General features: G+C 42.4%; 1 protein-coding gene across 1 annotated transcript; it reads right to left on the bottom strand.

Moving 5' to 3' along the window:
• Window positions 1-2,494: 2,494 nt before the first annotated feature.
• Window positions 2,495-15,398, bottom strand: PARL (presenilin associated rhomboid like). Its single transcript, XM_027893648.1, has 10 exons — window positions 15,324-15,398; window positions 14,999-15,197; window positions 14,209-14,349; window positions 11,709-11,757; window positions 9,666-9,761; window positions 8,145-8,294; window positions 7,737-7,807; window positions 6,307-6,408; window positions 4,549-4,646; window positions 2,495-2,876 (listed from the first exon to the last, which is right to left on the bottom strand). Exons 1-10 carry the CDS (start codon window positions 15,368-15,370, stop codon window positions 2,759-2,761), a joined length of 1,071 nt encoding a protein of 356 aa, XP_027749449.1. The 5' UTR covers window positions 15,371-15,398; the 3' UTR covers window positions 2,495-2,758.
• Between the last annotated feature and the right edge of the window lie 3,381 nt (window positions 15,399-18,779).

Below are 18,779 nucleotides of genomic sequence, written 5' to 3'. Positions count from 1 at the left end.
GTCTCTACATGATTAACCATGACTTTATACTTATTGCTGTTTTCCTACACAAACACTAGCTGCTGTCTCTGCCAAGTGTCTGCATAATCACCACATTGTATTTTTATTCACAATAATCTCTTTGAAAAGTCTTTCCATGTGGTTGGTTCTTTTTGTTGTGTTTTTTTTTTCCTAGGGTTGGGGATTTAGTTTGGGTTTTTTTTTTTTCATTCTTCTGATTTGTCATTCAAAGGTGTGACTGAGTACTGAGATACTGACATGCTGATACCAGATTTTGCTTGCCAGAGAGGTGTCTCATTTACTCTAGTGAGCTGTCATGACTCCGGGGCATTCCTTGTCTGACTGACTTAAGAGTTGACTTTCCTATTGCAGTTTTAAAGTAATTTTGGACCAGAGAAGACAGTTTGCCTTTGCCAGACAACGCTGCACAAAGGCTCAGGTGCAAACAACTGCACGGCCACATGAAGATTTTTGTACAACCTTACCTATGTTACACACCTTTAGGGTTTCTATAAAGGAGGAAGATTCAGATATTGAACAGCCGCCAGCTGAAAAGCCTGTGACTTCCAAACCTCTAGGGCAGTTCCAGGATGGTTTTTCAGGTGCTTTGTGCCCCTTCCTCAAGCTGAAAGGGTACAGCAACACCCCACTGCCTTGGGAGGTGTAAGCTCTCAGCAGGCATGACTTCTCTGAGGTACTGGCTGCTTTGTTGAAGAACTTAATAGCAATGTCAGCTTATCCTTATAGACCTGTAAAGATAATGTCCTTTAGGGCTTAGATGCTGTATTTCTTGCAATATTACTCCCTGCTTTTACCCACGATCTCTGAAAAACTCTCAGCAAATACCTAATTGTTGAAGGGACTAGATAAGTTGTTGAAGGGATGAGAGGTAATGCAAGGAAGACATAGGGGGGGAAAATAAAAGGAAGCAGACCAAGACAACAATAGATAGATAAACCCAACGTGTGAAATAACTGTGTGCTATGGCTTTTGAGCTTCTTTGGCATGAAATGCTCCCGTGGGATGTGCCCGTTCAGTGGCGTCCTCTGGCAGTGCTGGCCCCTCCCTGGCTGTGCTGAGCAGTGCGCTCGCCGTGTGTCCGGCTGCCCCCTCTCTGCTGCGGGCAGGGCTGCACTGTGGCTGAAACCCTGGAAACGGGCATGCTTGTCCTGAGTATTACAAAACGAAGTAGGAAAGGGGGATGTTGACAGTTTAGAAGTGAATGTCAGAAAATTTCTGGAGCAGAGCAAAGGAGTATCAGGTACTCCAGCGCCTTAATTTTTTTATGTGTTTAAGTTGACAGGCACACAGAGTAACAAATCCTCAAATGCCTCATTGTCCAAGGGAGAAAAAAAACTGGACAAGCACTAGCCTGTGACAGTAAGGGAATCTACAGCCATTTTTTATTCCATCACTTATTAAGACTGATACCACTTAGCATTATGTATTCCTTATCCCCAGAGGAAATGTGTTTTCTGCAAGACACTATTGTAAAGTAAAAAAACTTCAAGTTGCTTCTTACAAATGCAACATGTTCTTTGGCAGGTCAGTCCATCTGGAATGACTAACTGATTACAGAGAAGAGTTAAGGGCTTGAACCCACCAGTTTTTATTTGGGAAGATTCTGCAGCCTTTTGCGAGGGGTTCAGTATTACCCTTACAGGACAAGCACAGAGCAGCAGCATACCTCAAACTCAGTTTTTGGTTTTATTTGTAAAATAGGTACGTTAGCCATGGTACTACCCTCAGGTTTACTTTAGTCATTACTTCTGGTTATGGTGTTGCTGATCTCAGGAACCTCACCTATTTCTGCTGAAGCTGCTTATTTTCTAGTACTGTCCCACTCTGTAACCAAATGTTACATTTTTAAAAGGTAGAGAAGAACCTTAAATGGAACTAACAATGGAGCACAACAGAAAGAACATCCCCTCACCCTACCCCTAAATTACTGTAGTGAAAGAACACAGAAAGCAGTAGAACTTATGGTAGAATATCAGAAACCACAGCATGTCATTCTTCCCCTGCACGTAATTATGAAAAAGATACCGTTATAGTAAAATCCAAGATGACGTGAAAGCACCTTGGAAGTGTATAGAAATGAAAAAACACAAGTTGAATAAGCCCCAGCTAACAAATAAAGCCAGACCATTAATTAGTATGTAAACCTTGGCAAACAGTCCAGTATTGCTTCGAGTATTTCAAGGTTAAGAACAAAAGAGTCCTTTGGCTCCTCTCATCCAATCTTTCCAACAATAAAGATCACTGAACTTCACCACCTTAGCCTTATCTTGAGTCCAACATGTTTAAAGCTTACCTTCTAGGAAAGCACCTTGTGTTACCTAGCAGACAGTAGGGGTGTGTGTGATCCAGTAACTTCTTCAGTTTATTTTCCTAAGTATGAACCAGTTGTACCCCATTTTGAAGGTTGGTTTTTTTTTTTGTTGTTGTTGTTTTTTTTTTTTTTTTTTTTTGTGGACAGAGATTTAGATCACTTAATTGAAAAACATGTTTTATTCCACCTTTAAAAATGTAATGCAGACTGTTACCTCAGAAAGCAATAGGATAAAAACCTTTATTGTTCCACCTTTGTCAGAGTTCATTTTCTATGGATATGCATTTTTGTAACATAATTTTGTTACGTTAGAAACTTCAACTCCTCAGAGGCTTAATGTGGAGTAGCAAAAAAAACCTTCAAAACCAATCCAGTCCCACATCTTCAAGTAATATACCACTTGGGCACAAGGAATATCTATTAGAATCAGTTAGGTCTTCCACCTCCTCCCTTTCCTGCGTTCTTTGTCCTCAATTCATGCCAAGCTTTGACCAGTGGTTCTCTGTTCTTCCATATGAGCTCATGGCCGTAAGTCACGTACCACCTGGGAAAGAAAATAATAGTTAAAACTAACTGCAACTCTTCTTTGCATCTAAGAAAGAATAGGTTGATCCCTAAAACCAAGTACATGCTTGGTACAGAAGACAAGATAAACTGAGGCACAAAGAACAACATGCTTGGAAAGTGGCAGGTAAGCCACTTGTTCTTTTGACTCCAAACAGTTAACTTTGTGTTCTTGCTTATTTCAGTCCTGAGAATGAATAGTTTTTTCATGCCTTTAATCTCGTGCTGTTGTGATTTCTTAAAAAGACACAAAAAGCTACCTCCACTTAGGAGACTGTTAAAACAGTTCTGTTGCTTGTGCTAATCCTTTCTGACAACACCAAGTAAAAGTGGTTTTCTCCTACATAAATACGACTGCCCCATAATGAACAGCCATGTGAATTTTCTTCTATAAGCATCTAAATGAAGATTTAATCTATCAAAGTGTTCTAGCTTAATTTATATTCATAGAGAACTATATATGCTGATATATGAATAGTAACATAAGTGATAAGGGAGGTTATGGTGGAGAGGAGAGGCATGAGAAGCAACCTTATGGAAACAGGTTGAAGGTTCTCCCACAAGCCTAACTCCACACCTGACTCCTGAAGAACAAAAGCACTTTTCTATGAGGTAAACTGGTCACTTTCCAAAATGGACAATTGTCTGGGAGGCAATATATAGAAAATACTTTGGCCATTCAATATATGTCCTAAATAAAGGTCCTGCTTTAGGATGAAGTGACCAAAACAATCACAGAGTAGAACAAACAGGTAAAACAATGTAGGTGAATAAAGCAAGGGACTTGTCAACTCAAGACAGTTTTACTGCAACTGCTATCCTCTTTTAGTATGTGAATCTGCATTATAATGCAGACTGTTCAGTCACTTGTGATGCCAGAGAAGGGGAGGAGACTGTGCAGCACAGAACTTACTGACACCAAAGCCAAGACATAGCAAACACTTTGGTCTGCAAACTGGTTTGCTGTTAAATCTGGCCTAGTGAAATCTCAGGCAGACTTTCCAAATGCCTACATAAAATGTTTAAAAATGCTCTTAGCAATCGTGTGCCAATTAAGACAACGCTGCAATTGGGTTGAAGGGAAAAAACTCCATGCAGACGAAGCATGGAACAATACAGAACTGCTTCCTACAAACTTGTTTCGAGTAGTTCTTACTAATTAGGAAAGCTCCACACAAAGGCAACGCAACAACCCTGAGCAAACAGCGGTACAGGCTGCCCACAGGAATTTGGCCTGTGCTTATATTAACTCTGTAGTTCTCTCTAAATTGGCAATTAGAGGAAAAACACTGAGACAAAGGCATTTTCTTAGCTGTTTAAAGTTATTTTAATTTGTCCATGCTGTGTTTTGTGAGAATCTTTTCTGCCTTGTGACTCTCTTCAGTATTCTGGGAAAAGCCAGACAGCCAGCCAGCTCGGGTTATGGTGTCAGCACAACCTGACATGTAATCTAAGATTCTAAGCCTCTGTTAACAGCATTTTCCACACAATTTTATAGCACTACAAGAACAACAGTGAGTTGTATTCAATGCTAGTTAAGAAAACTTTCAGAAAAAAAACCCTGTACTTTAGCAATAATAGGAAGTAAAGAGGAAAAAATATAGGATTAATTTAAATACAAAACAAGCAGAAGTTAGTAAATACAGACTTACATTCCAAAGAGAGCTCCCCCAAGGTGTGCAGCATGGTCAAAAAGTCTCCAGCCTAAAGCAAGTCCTGCGGTGTCAAATGCAATTATGGCTTTTAAAGCCTAGAAAGGAAGAGAACATGGAATGGACAGGAGCAGTTCCAGCATGAAATGGCCACTGATAACAGTTCTCTATTCTGGCACAGAGCAAATATTTGGGATCAAAAAACATCCTATATATTTTATATAAAATGAATCACTATAAAAATTAAATTGTTTTAAAACAACAGACTCAGTCCTCAGCTCTACTGTGCTGTGAAAATAGACCTGAGCATCTACAGAATAGAGCAGGGTGGGAATGTGTCCTTTTCAAACAAAATACATTCCAGACTCGGGTCAGGAGAAAGAGAGAAGTTACCTGAAAGAGTATATGCTATAGAAGTGGATGGAACACGTGGGGCAGCATCCCTGTTATCTTATCTGGTATAAACTGATCATCACACTCTAGTTCTAAAGGGTGTTAGAAGACAGAAAATCAGGATGACAGTGAACGTGAGCAATGTTGTACTATCCTCAAGAGACATAAGCAAACATAACTGTCAATACACAAAATTTTACTAGATGGCCCACTTCATAAGGACCAACAGATTAAATGTTAGGATTAAATGCTACTTTAGGCAGGACTTCTTTCCTTTAAAATATGTATTAGAATAGCAGCTCAATTGCTACGTTGGCTTGTTTATTTTAAAAGCCCATTACAGTACAGGTAAGGTAGGCTAAAGGTGTATGTAAAGTTACATACAATTATGTAAAAGGGCTAAAATTATTCCTACCTTTCTACTACAATAGGCAACATTGCTCTTGCTCTGCTGTTGCAATGAGCACTTGATCATTGCAATGCTCTCTGTGGCTCTGCCAGTATTTCTACCCTGGCCATCTTTTCTAAGAAAAATACAATTAAAGGGGGGCATGCAAAAACCACACATCCACTCAAGCAGAAGTGCAAGGAAAACACAAAGGCTACATCTAAGAGTACTTGTTCCCTTACAAAAAGTATTAAATCTCATGATCTTGGAATGACGTGGCTTAACTGCTTTAAGCAGTAAAACAACTTTAAGTACAGGACCAAAGATGATTAACTTATTAAAACAAGTTAAGATCTACATAAGAAGCTTTTCTTAAATGTGGAATTGGATGTGCATAAAAGAACTTAATGAAATAAAAAAAGGAGTCCTAGTACTACACATGAAGGAAAGTCTCATTGGTCTATTTCTAATCCCAAAAGTGTTCTTAAAAGTATCAAAAGATGATATCCAGCAGAGGCAAATATTGCTGCAGGGCTGGAATACAATCTCCCATGAGAAGTGAAATTCTGTGTTTCTCATCTTGATAAGTTTCTCTTTCAAGGCAGTGTGCCAGTATTAGATTAGCCTGTTACCAGTGCTGCTACCAAAAATATCACCCATCAGAAAGAATAGGATGTGTATGCAAGGTTTCCTCAGACAGGCAAACCTGACTCCCTCCCAACTTCTTTCACCTCTTGGGATCAGATTTGAAACAGACCCATGGATGATGGGATTTAAGATAATTCCCAATTCACCCCACACTGGTGTAGTGACTTCCCGGCTGCAACAATTCCGATTGGTCCCCACGACTTTCATGACCCCTATTCTCTTTTAAAATAAAATTAACAGCTCAGAAACAAAAATGCTGCTCAGATAGTGGAGAGGTGTGGGGAAACTATTTAATGAGTAGAATTTCTTTGAAGTTCAGTGGCACTTACGCTTCCTGCTGTAAACGTGAACATCGGAAGAAGTATGATGGCCAGTTTTGCTTCAGGCATCTTTGTACATACGGCTGCAAGGACAGTCATTATAGCTCCTGACTGCAAATACATTAAAAGACATCAAAGTAAGCTGAGATGTTACATAAAGGAAAAATTATTTTCCTGCATGTGAACCCCTTTTCCTTTTGGGCTTTCACTTTCAAATGCAGCCCTGTGGTAATACTCAAAGTACAAAGCACCATAGCAAAGTTCAAAATAAAAATAAAACAAGACAGCATTATTTAATTTCAACATCTGAAATTATAAGTACTGAGAAAAAAATATCCCTCGAATGCCCTTACATAATTAAGAAATATTTGCCCCTCACCCCTGTTTTTAAGATAACAATTTATGTCGATGTACTTTTGCCCAAGTAAGCCCTGGAAATCTAACACAGAATAATCAAGCACAGACACATCAAATGAAGGGAATGATTCCGAAGCTGGTACAAAATTAAGGAAAATAACAGATGGACAGGGAAAAAAACCTTTTGTCAAGGAAACAAGTAATTCCCTGGACTGTGCTAAATTGACCATAGGCTTTTGTATCCATAAAATAATCACAATGGAAAGACTTTAAATACAGTAAACTAATGCAGTGCATGGCAATTTCAGTAAGTTCAGATCACTAAAACTAAGGGAAAGTAACTTGCTTCAGATATAGTTTATTCATAAGATAAAGGCACAATACACAGTACTTATAAAAATTTTAACTGCAACACAGCTAAACAGATTTTCTTTTTTATTTCAATAGAAAAATGAGAATCTAACTTTTGCCGTTTATCAGAATTATTTAGTTAAGTAAGTTAAGAAGCAAATGTCTGTTAATCTCAAACTTAATGCAAGTTAATTGTTTTAAAATGTTCTACTACTAAAAACACTTGTAAAGAACTGGCAACCACAAGAGCTCCTCAGCCTGCCTCACATCTTTCATCCAGTGAGACTTTTGGCAGGAGTGCTGCCCTTCCTGCACAGCAGGCCCTACAACTTTCACTGGGATCACATGCTGAGTTTGATTGTCTGATTACATATCTCTTTCTAAAGTATTCTATTTTCAATTAGAGAAGACTGATACACAATTATGAAATACCATTTCTGCAATAAGTTACGTAACTAATCTGCTCAGACACAAGAGGTCCTGCTGTTAAGGACTCATTTACAACCCTTAGCATTAAGTGGCATTAGTTCTGGGTGGTTGCTGCAGCAGAATCAAACTTACTGGAAAAACAGGAGAACCACTTCTTGCCTGGTTACTCGGTTTTGGTTAACCTTCCTAGTTTCCGTTATCCCAAATATATTCTTGGCTTTTTAGCAGGTTAAAGAATACAGCAGACTTTCAAAGTGGCTTCAGAAGTCACTCTAAGGTCTCTCATATTCCAAGATACTTACAGCTCCGAGGGATGGTTCAAACCTTCCAGTGGCCATTTTAGCAACATAACTGACAAAAGTGGAGATAACCCCTAAAAAAGAGAAATTACTATTGGAAACGATGCCGGCAATGCAGACGAGCATCCGAAAGCACAAACTAACTGCCATCTTTTCTCACAAAACTTACATGAGTCTGTATTTAAGAGCTATTTGATTTTGGTAGCAAAGCATGTGTTAAAAACAGATACTGTTTTATCATGGTATTTTGAAGCTCAGTATCCTAAATCCACCAAAAATCTCTATAACAGCAAAGAAGTACTGCTTTAAAAATAAAGCAATGGCCATCAGTCCTCATACAGCTGTTAACCATGCACACGCTCTACTTGCATGAATACATATTTATATTTTTAAGTGTTGTAAATATATTACCAGCAGAAAGATATACTGCAAGGAACTGCTCGCATCCCAGAAGAGAGACAATGCTGCTGGAAAAACTCCATAAAACATACATGTTTGCTGCCATGTGGAACAGAGAGAAGTGACTAAACGTAGAGAGCAGCATGGGAGAACACAGGGCTTCTACAAAAGAAAAAGCAGTGAACATAAAGAAGTCAGTTAGTGCTTTAATTTTGCTTCAAATTACATGCAGACTAGACATTTATCAGGACATACTAGGGGCTAATTATGCTTAGATTCTCAAATAAAAGCTACGGTATAAATAGAACAAATTTAATATACATACAAAATATGAATATCAATAAAACAAACTACAAATTCCATTCAATACCTTTGCAAAGGTAGAACATACACCCCAACGATATGCAAGTTGCACAGTGTTAGTTACCTACAGGGGATTGTTTCACAGAAAACATTTATTTTATGACGTGTCCTATGCTTTGAAAAAGAAAAAAAGGATATTTATATATGTATTTAGTGAAAGAGTTTTTATATGTAAGCTGCTGTATAAAATAATTTGCTACAGAGATGAACTCATAAATCAAAACCAGTTTTATTTTCAAAAAGCTACTAGCTCTCCTCACTGAAACAACAGCCTTGAAAATGCAAACAAGCCAATTAGCAGGTTTGAAGGTCAACTTTATTTAAAACATGAGTGTTTGGGGTGACATGCTCAGATCTGGATAAAAGCTATCATTAGCTTTGGAGTGTGTAGGGGAAATGGTTGAATTTCCACTTTTTCAGCAGAAATTAAGAGGATATCAGGAAGTACTTTCCAAATACATTTGTCTCATCCTTTTAGTTCTTTGCTGTAGAAACGAAAACCAATTCTTCTGCAATTAAATACCAGTAACTTGCTTTCCTAAGGTTATCTGTTCAATACATTTCACACACAGTGAAAGACAAGTCTGTGCTTAGTTTGTTTGTTTTAATGCGACTCAAAGCTTTGAAACAAGGACCCCATAGACAACATACAGACTAATGTTTGTCCGCGGACGAAAGCGTACATGCATGTGACTGATGACTGTTCTATCTGCTCCCACTGAACATTAAAGGGGGAGCAAATAATCATATTGGATCTGGTTTTTGAATGGCATTACGTAGTACAATTTATTTTCCTTTTTCCCAAAGAGTGGCTTGATTTGCACTCTGTCTAGCAAAGCAGCTGGGGTTTGTATCATTGGGAGGAGCTGCATCCCACTGAATGCAGGAAAAGGCCAGATAGCAGGCAACAGTTTGGATGTTACAATATTTAGAAAAGCACCAGTTTTTAAAGACAGAAGTTTGTCATAAAAAATCAGATTCATTGCTTCTACTTCTGTCCCCTTAAACCATTTCCTGCCTAGACAGAATGATGTGTTTGGGCATGACTGAGATTGCTTGTGGGCGATGGAGCTACAAGTGGGGCATGTACCACCTGAAGCTTCTGCAGTGTGATCAGAGTTTTGGTTACTCCCCTATGGAGGAAAGTCACTCAAATTACTGTTCACTTACTGGAGGATGGATTTGAGGTGAAATATGTAAACATAATCCGTCGCATGCCGGGCAGCCTCCACAAACAGAATACAAAGGCATTTGCAGCTATAATACCTATTAAGAGAGAAAAACAAGTATAAAAGCAAATTATGAATGTAACACACTGTAATACTTACTGTAACACACTGTAATACTTACTGTAAATAAGTATCTAAAAGAAAGCTTACAAGAATTATACTTTTTCTTCACTATTCCATAAAAGCAGTATCCACTTCTTACTTTGCATAGAGTTTAGAAAAAGCAAAGAAAAATACTGAAAGCTACATTTACACAATGGAAGTCTTTCAGAAAAATGACATTAATTGCAACTGTATTAACACAGTGTAATGAGCACGACAGTCCAGAACAATCTGTGCTGAGAACGTTCAAGCTATGGTTTCAAACTGCTATTCCACTGCAGAATCAACGAAACAGGAGCCAGCTAAGAGGTCCCATTTCCTGCCCATCTAGCTGTTTATTCCTCAGAGGCACCATCTGCTGCGCAGTTGCATTTAACTGCACAAGGGAAAAAGACCAGGGGAGCCTGGTACACATCCTATCCATTTTTGGGGGAGGGAATTGTAAAGATTCTGCTCAGAAATCAGGCTTAAAAAGTTGAATTGGCATTGCTAGGGCATGGTCACCTTTGAGGGACTGCAGATGCACAGTTTTTTACTTCACAGATGTTACTGCAGTCTTTAAATAAGAATACTTACTTTAAATAAGAACGTAATTTATTAGAAACTTAATGATAATTTATTATTTCCTGTTTAAAGTGTCTTCCCTATTTCTGTCCAAGCAGTTACGCACTAAAAATGTTTTATAATAGCTAGAAATATTAAGGGGGGAAATAACTGTGATTCCTTTACGTAACAGTAAATCTCAGATAATTAGTCTCATTTTGCAACAAAATGCAAGAACTGTGAAAAGCTATGACACATACATCCTAGAACTAAAATTTCAATAATCTCTTCTTTCAATACTCCATCCTATTGGACCATGCTCCCCTATTAGAGGAGATACTTTCCCTGAATGCCAAACCAAACTGTTACAGAACTATCAGCAATTTCAGTACAGTAAATCCAACCCTGTTATGGCCATCAAGGGTAAGTATCTGAATGGCTCAGGCTCTACCAGCTACATTTTATACTGCTCCTTAGATTAACTTGATGTTGAGGGACAGAGACTGTATCAGTTTTCACTGCCCGACAGGATCTATGTCATGACCTGCGTTGCATGTTGAAGTGATTCAAAGCATTGTGCAAAACTTCCTGACAGCACTTGTTCAAATGGTTCTGGCCCGAAACATTCAGCACTTACGCAGTTTATTCTTAAACTGAGTCAACACTTCCAAGACCTAGTAAGTTGGCTGAAATCTTTTTTTTCCAAAATGCTTCTGTAGAAAAGTTAAATAGAAATAGCACCTGAAGTAACCTTATGCCAACAACTTAATATAGATTCCGTAAATACTTAATGTAGAACACATAACAGCAGATAGGGCTGAGCTACTTCACTTGGATTTGAATCAAGTTCTCATCAATTTCTTTTCACCTATCACATTTACCTTGGGGATTTCGAGGGGCATAGGGCTAACCAATCAAAGCTACATTATAACTGAAGGAAAGCTCACAGGACAATTTTTGCTACTTTTTATGCAACGTGCTGCAAGCAAGTAACTATTAGGGAATTTTATTTTCACATATCAGTGGAATGTATACACCTATTCCTTCTAAAAGCATTTGCTGTTTTTCAGAGTTCCTGAGAAAAATGTTGCTGAGGGAGGATTCTAGTTAATCCTCCACACTCTCTCACCCAGATGAATAGGAATTTTTTTAACGCATACAAAAAATAGTTTGTGAGAAGGAAGTGTAGCAGAAATAGTGTATGTGCAGGTGTAAGTTTACACATGCTTTGTGCCCAACAACCTAAATGTGGTATGAAAGCCATCTGTTTTAACATACTGTACCTGTTTGCCATATTTCTCTTCCTGTGAATGTCTAATACTTGTAAGCTAACACAAACCTGTCACAGTCCGCTGACCCTCAGTCAGGCTATTCCACCAGCTGTTAACCTGAAACAGAATTGTTGTACATCAATGCCACTGGGAAGTATTTGCAATTTCAAAAGCAGTCACATAAGGTTATGTACCTTTTTTAAGAATAGAAAGCATTTGTTTGAAGTCTGTGAAGTAAATTGGTTTCAAACTTTTTTATTTCTGATTGCTTTGGCTTTTTAATTTGACATTTCCTTATACTCAAGAAAAGTTATCGACCCTCCTTTTCATTAAATACCCCAATATGGATGAAGAGTTTCTTGAAAAAGAATGGAGTTATATCCTTTGACACAACTTCATCCCTGCTTGTACTAAACAAGGATCTAGCCTATAATGCTTACTTTAGCAGATTAGCCAAAGTTAGCATAAATCCTGCCTCGACTAAGCCTCACCTAATTCTGTCTAACATCACACCACCCACCTTTGAGAGATTCCACTTTTGTGCCAGGATCACTTTTGCAGAGGTGGCTCACAAGATGTGGAATCCATTCCCCCTTGCGTCCAGCTCACCCAGCCCTCCTCCAAGTTTAAAACCCCTGAAAAAGTTTATTTTGAGTGCAGTCAGCCCACAGACAAATTGCACCCCCCTTTCCACTCCTCAGCTTTCAGAATCATTTTGCACAAATATTTTGTTGATAGCTCAGTGACCTTCCAACCATATTGATGGTTGTCATTAACATTATCTGCAGGTTGGAGGCAGGGGAAATAATGCTGTATGAAACAAAGCATATTTGATATAAAAATAACAACTTAATTGCATTTTTTTCCTTAATTCTCTGGCACAGGATACAGATATCAGTTCTCCAGTATACAAACACTAAAAACACATGATTTTTCTAAAATACAAGAATTATATGCCCTCAGAAGCAACTGGGAGAATCCTGAACTCTTAAAAATAGAACTTACCCGTTGAAGATGGGGATTGGCAGTTTAAGCCTATTAACAACAGGGCAGTTTTGTTTTCTTTTTTGAATAGCTAATCACCAGATCTTCCCCTTCAGGTTTTGAAGGAAAGTAAAAGTATAAAACCAAAGTTATTTAAAATATTAAGTGCTGATCATAATCTCACCTGCAGTTCATATACACCAAGCAAGAAAGCATGGTGTGATAGAGTTAATTTTCTTTCTAGCAGCTTACTCATGGTGCTGTGTTTTAGATTTTTGACCAAAACAGTACTGATAACACTCTGATGTTGGAGGGTTTGCTGAACGGTGTTTGCAAACCACGAAGACCTTTTCCATTTCTCACTTTGCCCGTGCAGTGACAGGATAGGGCACAGTGATAGGCTGGGAGGGGACACAACTGAGCAGAAGGGCTGAACTAACCAAAAAGATATTCCCTTCCACATAACGTCATCCCCCAAAAGAGGGGATTTTAGGGCATTTAACATATTTTGCTCATGAACTGGCTGGGCACTGGTCTTTCCACAGGAGATTGTGACTGACTGCCTTCACATCACTTGTTTTCTTCTCTCTTCTCCCAGTTACTAAGCAATTTTTTGTTTTATCTTTACCCCTGAGTTTTCTTGCCATTCTTCTTCCTTTCCTCTTTCCTCAGCCCACTGTAGGTTTGTGGGGGACATGAGTGAGCAGCCGTGTGGTGTTGAGCTGCCCACCAGGGTTATCCCACATGCTCATTTCCAAAGCAGTACCGTGCTTTGGTGTGCACAATGTACATTATAAACACAGCTCCTGTGCCCTGCAGGACCCTGAGCTTCTCCAGCTCCACACTCAGCCCTACTTCCCTTGGACAAGCCTGGTCTATCACAACTCATAGTGGTAACATCAAAGCAAATGTAAAACAGATGTGCATGTTTCATTTAGTTTTAAGTATACTTAATTAGAAGCTAATCGAGTGATACTTTTGGGATACCAACTAAATTTATAACAAGTCTTGCTGTGCTAATTTTGTTCTTGCTGTCCAAACTCCAAGGCATGCAAATGTCAGCTCTCTAAGTAAAAAAGCCCTCTAAACCCTCATATTTGTGAGATTTTAGAGGCTGAAAATACAAATGCATTTCAGAAGCCAGAGCACTGAAAAATCACATGCTTAAGGTTTAGAATTTAAAGTAGCTCTGTCCTCTTTGGGAGTTCATGTTCACTTCTGAGAACACTTAGACACAGAAGGAACGTTTGGGGTTTTTTTAATGGTGAAAAAACAAGCGGTACCTAGTTTAGATATACAAACTCCTTTCCTGCATTTCTGGGTGAAGGCAGTATTTTTCTTTATTTTTCACTATCATTTTCACAGTGACATTGTGAGTTATAGTTTTCTGGAACTAATTCTATGAGTTTTTCTTGTAAGGAAACGCATGTGCTGTAATTTGCTGACAAAGTTACAAATCAGGATGAGGAAGACGAGTTATCTGTTGCACAAATGGTGCTCGCACCAGAGGAGGGATGCAGCTGTGCCTGACACTCCTGCAGGAATCCACCCACGTGCGAGCAGCCAAAGCCTGGCGCTGTGTACCTGCTTTCTGAAGTCACCTCTCTTCTGCGGCCGCATTTTATCCATCCAGTCCGCTCGAGCTTCCTCGAAGTAGGTCTGGACCCGCGACTTGAGCGTCTCATACTGCCAGATGGCGGCGGACCCGAAGGCCGAGCCTGTAAACTGGGCGACACCGGACAAAGGCTCAACAACTGCTCCATCCTGGGGCTCCAGCCAGGCCCATCTCAGGTTAACACCACACGGCACTGGGAGCTGAGCACCGCTGACGGGCAGGGATCATAGAAACTTTAAGGCTAGAAAAGACCTTTAAGATCATAAGTCCAACCGTCAAGCCAGCACCACCAACACCATGTTTACCACTAGACCATGTCCTCAAGTGCCACATCCACGTTTTTTGAACCAGGGATGGTGACTCAACTGCTGCCCAGGGCAGCATGTTCCAATGCTTTACAACCCTTTCTGTGAAAAATGTTCTTACTATCTAATCTAAACCTCTCTTGGTGCAACCTGAGGCCATTTCCTCAGGTTTACTGAATGCTAAGTGTCACAAGATGACACTTTATCAAAGAGGTTCGCAAACAAAATGCGTAAATTACATTATTTAAGTTCACTGAAATGGAATGAAACTGGGACATCTTGACAATATTTCCATTGATTTATCTGAAGTTCCTTCGTATTATCTCAGTGTAAGGGCACGGTATTTGGCCAACCAACTTGAGATACTGAGAAAGGAAATCCAAGAAGGCAGAATTCCACTGAAAAAGGCGGAAGACGCTCCCTGCCGACCCCGCTCCCCGGAGAAGCCACTTACCCCGACGGCGAAGAGGAGCGGCTTGACCAGGCGGCGCGGCGAGGGGCGGCCGGCGGCGGCTGCGGGCGACGGCGGGCAGAGGCTGCGGCGCGGGGGCGGCGGGGCGGGCGGCGCCTCGGCCGCGGCCGCCGGGGGCTCCTCGGGCCGCGGCCGCGCCCGGCGGAACCCCCGCCGCGGCTGCAGCAGCAGCACCGCGAGCCTGCGGGGGAAACACGCGGACCGTCAGCACCGCCCGCCCCAGCCGCGCCTTCCCTTCCCTTCCTTTCCCTTCCTTTCCCTTGCCTTGCCTTGCCTTACCTCCCTCCCCGCCCCGTCCCCGCCGTACCTGTGCGGCCGCGGGGCCGCGGCGCGGGCCCAGCACCGCCACGCCATGTTGGCGCCTCCCCGAGCGCTTCCGGGGCGGCCGGGCGACATCTTCCTATGGATGGCGGGGGAGCCGCTCGGTCACCGCATCGCGCCGGGCGGGCGCGGCCGAGGCTCCCGAGACCGCTCCGCAGGGGGGGTCGGTGGGTGGGGGGGTCAGCGGGCCGGTCGGGCGGCGCCGCGGGGTCGGGGCAGCGCGTCCCGCCCTGGCCGCCATGTCGGGTGGGTGGCCCCCCCTGTGCCGCCATGATGAGCGTGGCAGCGCCTTCACCTACCGGGACCCTCAGGCGAGAAAGGCTGGCGCCCTGTGACCAGGGGCTCCCGTGATTTCACAGAGTCACAGAATATGCTGAGCTGGAAGGGACTCGCAAGGACCATCGAGTCCAGCTCCTGGCCCTGCATAGGAGCATCCCCACGAGTCACACGGTGTGCCTGAGAGGATCATCCAAACGCTTCTTGAGCTCTGGCAGCCTTGGTGCTGTGACCACTGCCCTGGGGAGCCTGTTCAGTGCCCAAACACCCTCTGGGGGAAGAACCTTTTCCTAATATCCAACCTAAGCCTCCCCTGACACGACTTCAGGCTATTCCCTTGGGTCCTGTCACTGAGAAGAGCTCAGTGCCGGCCCCTCCTCTTCCCCTCACAAGGAAGTTGTAACTGCAGTGAGGTCTCCCCTCAGTCTTCTGTTGGCTGAACACACCAAGTGCCCTCAGCTGCTCCTCATACGGCTTCCTCTCAAGACTCTTCGTCATCCTTGTCGCTCTCCTTTGGACACTCTAATGACTTAATATCTTTCTTGTATTGTGGCACCCAAAACTGCACACAATATCCAAGGTGAGGCCACGCCAGTGCAGAGCAGAGCAGAGCCTCCCTCAGCCAGCTGGCGATGCTGTGACTGAGGCTCCCCAGGACATGGTCGGCTCTCCTGGCTGCCAGGGCACTGCTGACTCTTATCCAACTTGCCATTGACAAGGACTCCCAGGTCCCTTTCCCAGTGCTGCTTTCCAGCATCTCATTCCCCAGTCTGTCCATGCATCCAAGGCTACCCCATCCCAGATGCAGAACTTGACATTTTCCCTTGTTTAAGTTCCTACAGTTGGTGATTGCCCAGCTCTGTAATTTATCAAGGTCTCTCTGCAGGACTGATTTAATGTATACTGTTCTCTAGAAGCCCTATGGAATAGGCAGAGCCAGTCTCCTCCCAGCCTGGGGCTCTGCATGTAGCAGCGCAGGGAGGAGGCTGGGGCTGCTGCCTCAGCACTGCCTTGCTTTAAGTGTGGTTCTACACTACCTCACCACCTTCCCTGACCTGGTTCCTCCGCCCTGCCTTACCTTGCCTCACCACTGGGTTGCTCCAGCAAAGGGCTGCGTGCGACTGATCAGGTGCAAGGCAGCTGCTCCCACCCCAGAGCCTCCTCCCAAGCTCTTCCCTGTATCTGTATCAAGAATAGCGTAGCCAGCAGGACTAGGGAGGTGATCATCCCCCTGTACTCAGCGTTGGTGAGGCTGTACCTCTAGTACTACATTCAGTTTTGGGCCCATCAGTTCAAAACGGAGTTTGAGGTGTTGGAGTGGGTCCCAAGAAGGGCAACAAGGCTCGTGAAAGATCTAGAATACTTGTCTTATGAGGAACAGCTGAGGGAGCTGAGTTGGTTTAGTCTTGAGAAGAAGGGGTGCAGGGGACCTCATTGCTCTCTATGAGCACCTGAGAGGAGGTTGCAGTGAGGTGGGGCCCATCTTTTCTGCCATACCTGCAGTGGAGAGGACAAAAGGAAGTCCCATTAAGCTGAGACAGAGGAGATTCACATTAGATACTAGAAAAGATTTTTTCCCCACTAGGGTGGTCGGGCACTGGAATAGGTTTCCCAGGGAGGTGGTGGAGTCATCCCTGGAGGTGTTCAAGAGGAGTCTGCACCTGGCACTGGGTGATGCGATTTGGTGGTTTATGGGTTACAGTGGTAGCACTGGGTGGACAGTTGGACTGGAGGATCTTAAAGGTCTCTTCCAACCTTGATGATTCTATGATCCTGTGATTCCCCATGCATGCCTGAGCAGGTGCCCCAGGTGCCTTGTGGTCCCCTTGCTGCTGGCTGGGGCTCCCGCTCTCTGGCACTCTGCTGCTGTTCCCAGGACCATCTCCATGCCAGCTGAGCTCCGTGGGGATGGAGAGGTGTGTTGGCAGGGAGAGTCCACTGTACACACTGACACCCTCCTGAAATTAAAGAAAACAGGTGTTTGCTTTGCAAGTAACCCGTAGGTTTTTCAGAAGTTGTGTGCACCTTCCTGGTTATCTGTGTTGCCATAGAGAAACCCATGGGACATGCCAGTCACATGTGGGCCGCCAGAGACCAGAGGGCAGAGCCTCCAAAATCAAGCAGCTGAATAAACAATGGTTTATCTCAAGGGTGTATGGAGAGGGTGAGAGGCAGCAGTCACGTATTGCAGCAGGAAAAGTTCCGCGTGGCTGTGAGGAACTCGCTCCGCGGGAGGGCGGCTGCAGTTTCCAGCCCCGGAGGCCACTCCATTGTGAGTGGACAAGGCTTGGGTGACCTGACCCAGCACTGAGGCTGTGCTTTAGCAGATGGTTGGCATCAGTGTGGCCCCTTCCAGCCCAAGTTATTCTGTGTGTGAAGGGAAAGTTTATAGCAACATGAGAGTGATCTGCATATTGTAATTGCAAGTGGTTATGAGCTTGATGAGATTCTTAAGAAGTTATGACAACTTCAGGAGCAAAGTCACGGTTCTTTGTAAGTGGGGAGGAAATGAATTAACATTGTTCTGCCTGGGTTTTTTTTCCCCCCTAAGTAGTAGTGAAAGAGTTTGTCTTCTCAACTTAAGGTCAGACTCTGACCAGAGAAAACCTCTGTGAGCTGTGGTGGGAAACTGCTCTAAGTGGTTTAGTACTGTATTCAAATCTGCATTTTATCTCTTTCTGATTGTGCTGGTGGCCATGGGTCAGCCTGAGTATTCTCTTGAACTAAGGAGTGATTAGCAGGTTCAAAGCTCTATAATGCTGGTGTTAGAAATGTATATATACGTATGCAAATGAATCAGTGTTGTAACCAATGATTTTTCTCTAGCTTTTGATGTAACAAAATGAAAAAGAGGTAAAAGAATTTTTAAACTTTTCAGTTTAGACACTTCTACCACTCATTTTTGCTTCCAAAAATTACCACCTTATCAGAAGTAATTTGTTTGTTCAAGTGACTTATTTTTCTTTATTAACCTTTCCTGCCCGGTGTTCAGACCACATACATTTTTACTGTTTTTAATGTTAAGATGCTCTTTTTTGCTCCCTCAGGGCTTGTTTTTATCACATTACAGCTCTTACTTGTATATAACCTATGTGTGCACTTTGTGAGGGATGATGCTCTGGACTTTGTGTATTTATTTGGTTTTGGTTTATGGTCATTCTCCTTT

The sequence above is a fragment of the Empidonax traillii genome, unplaced genomic scaffold, assembly GCF_003031625.1.
Source record: "Empidonax traillii isolate 1590-97213 ecotype Southwest subspecies unplaced genomic scaffold, ASM303162v1 scaffold400:size839614, whole genome shotgun sequence".
Lineage (NCBI taxonomy): Eukaryota > Metazoa > Chordata > Aves > Passeriformes > Tyrannidae > Empidonax > Empidonax traillii.
This window is presented reverse-complemented; position numbering and strand designations above follow the sequence as displayed.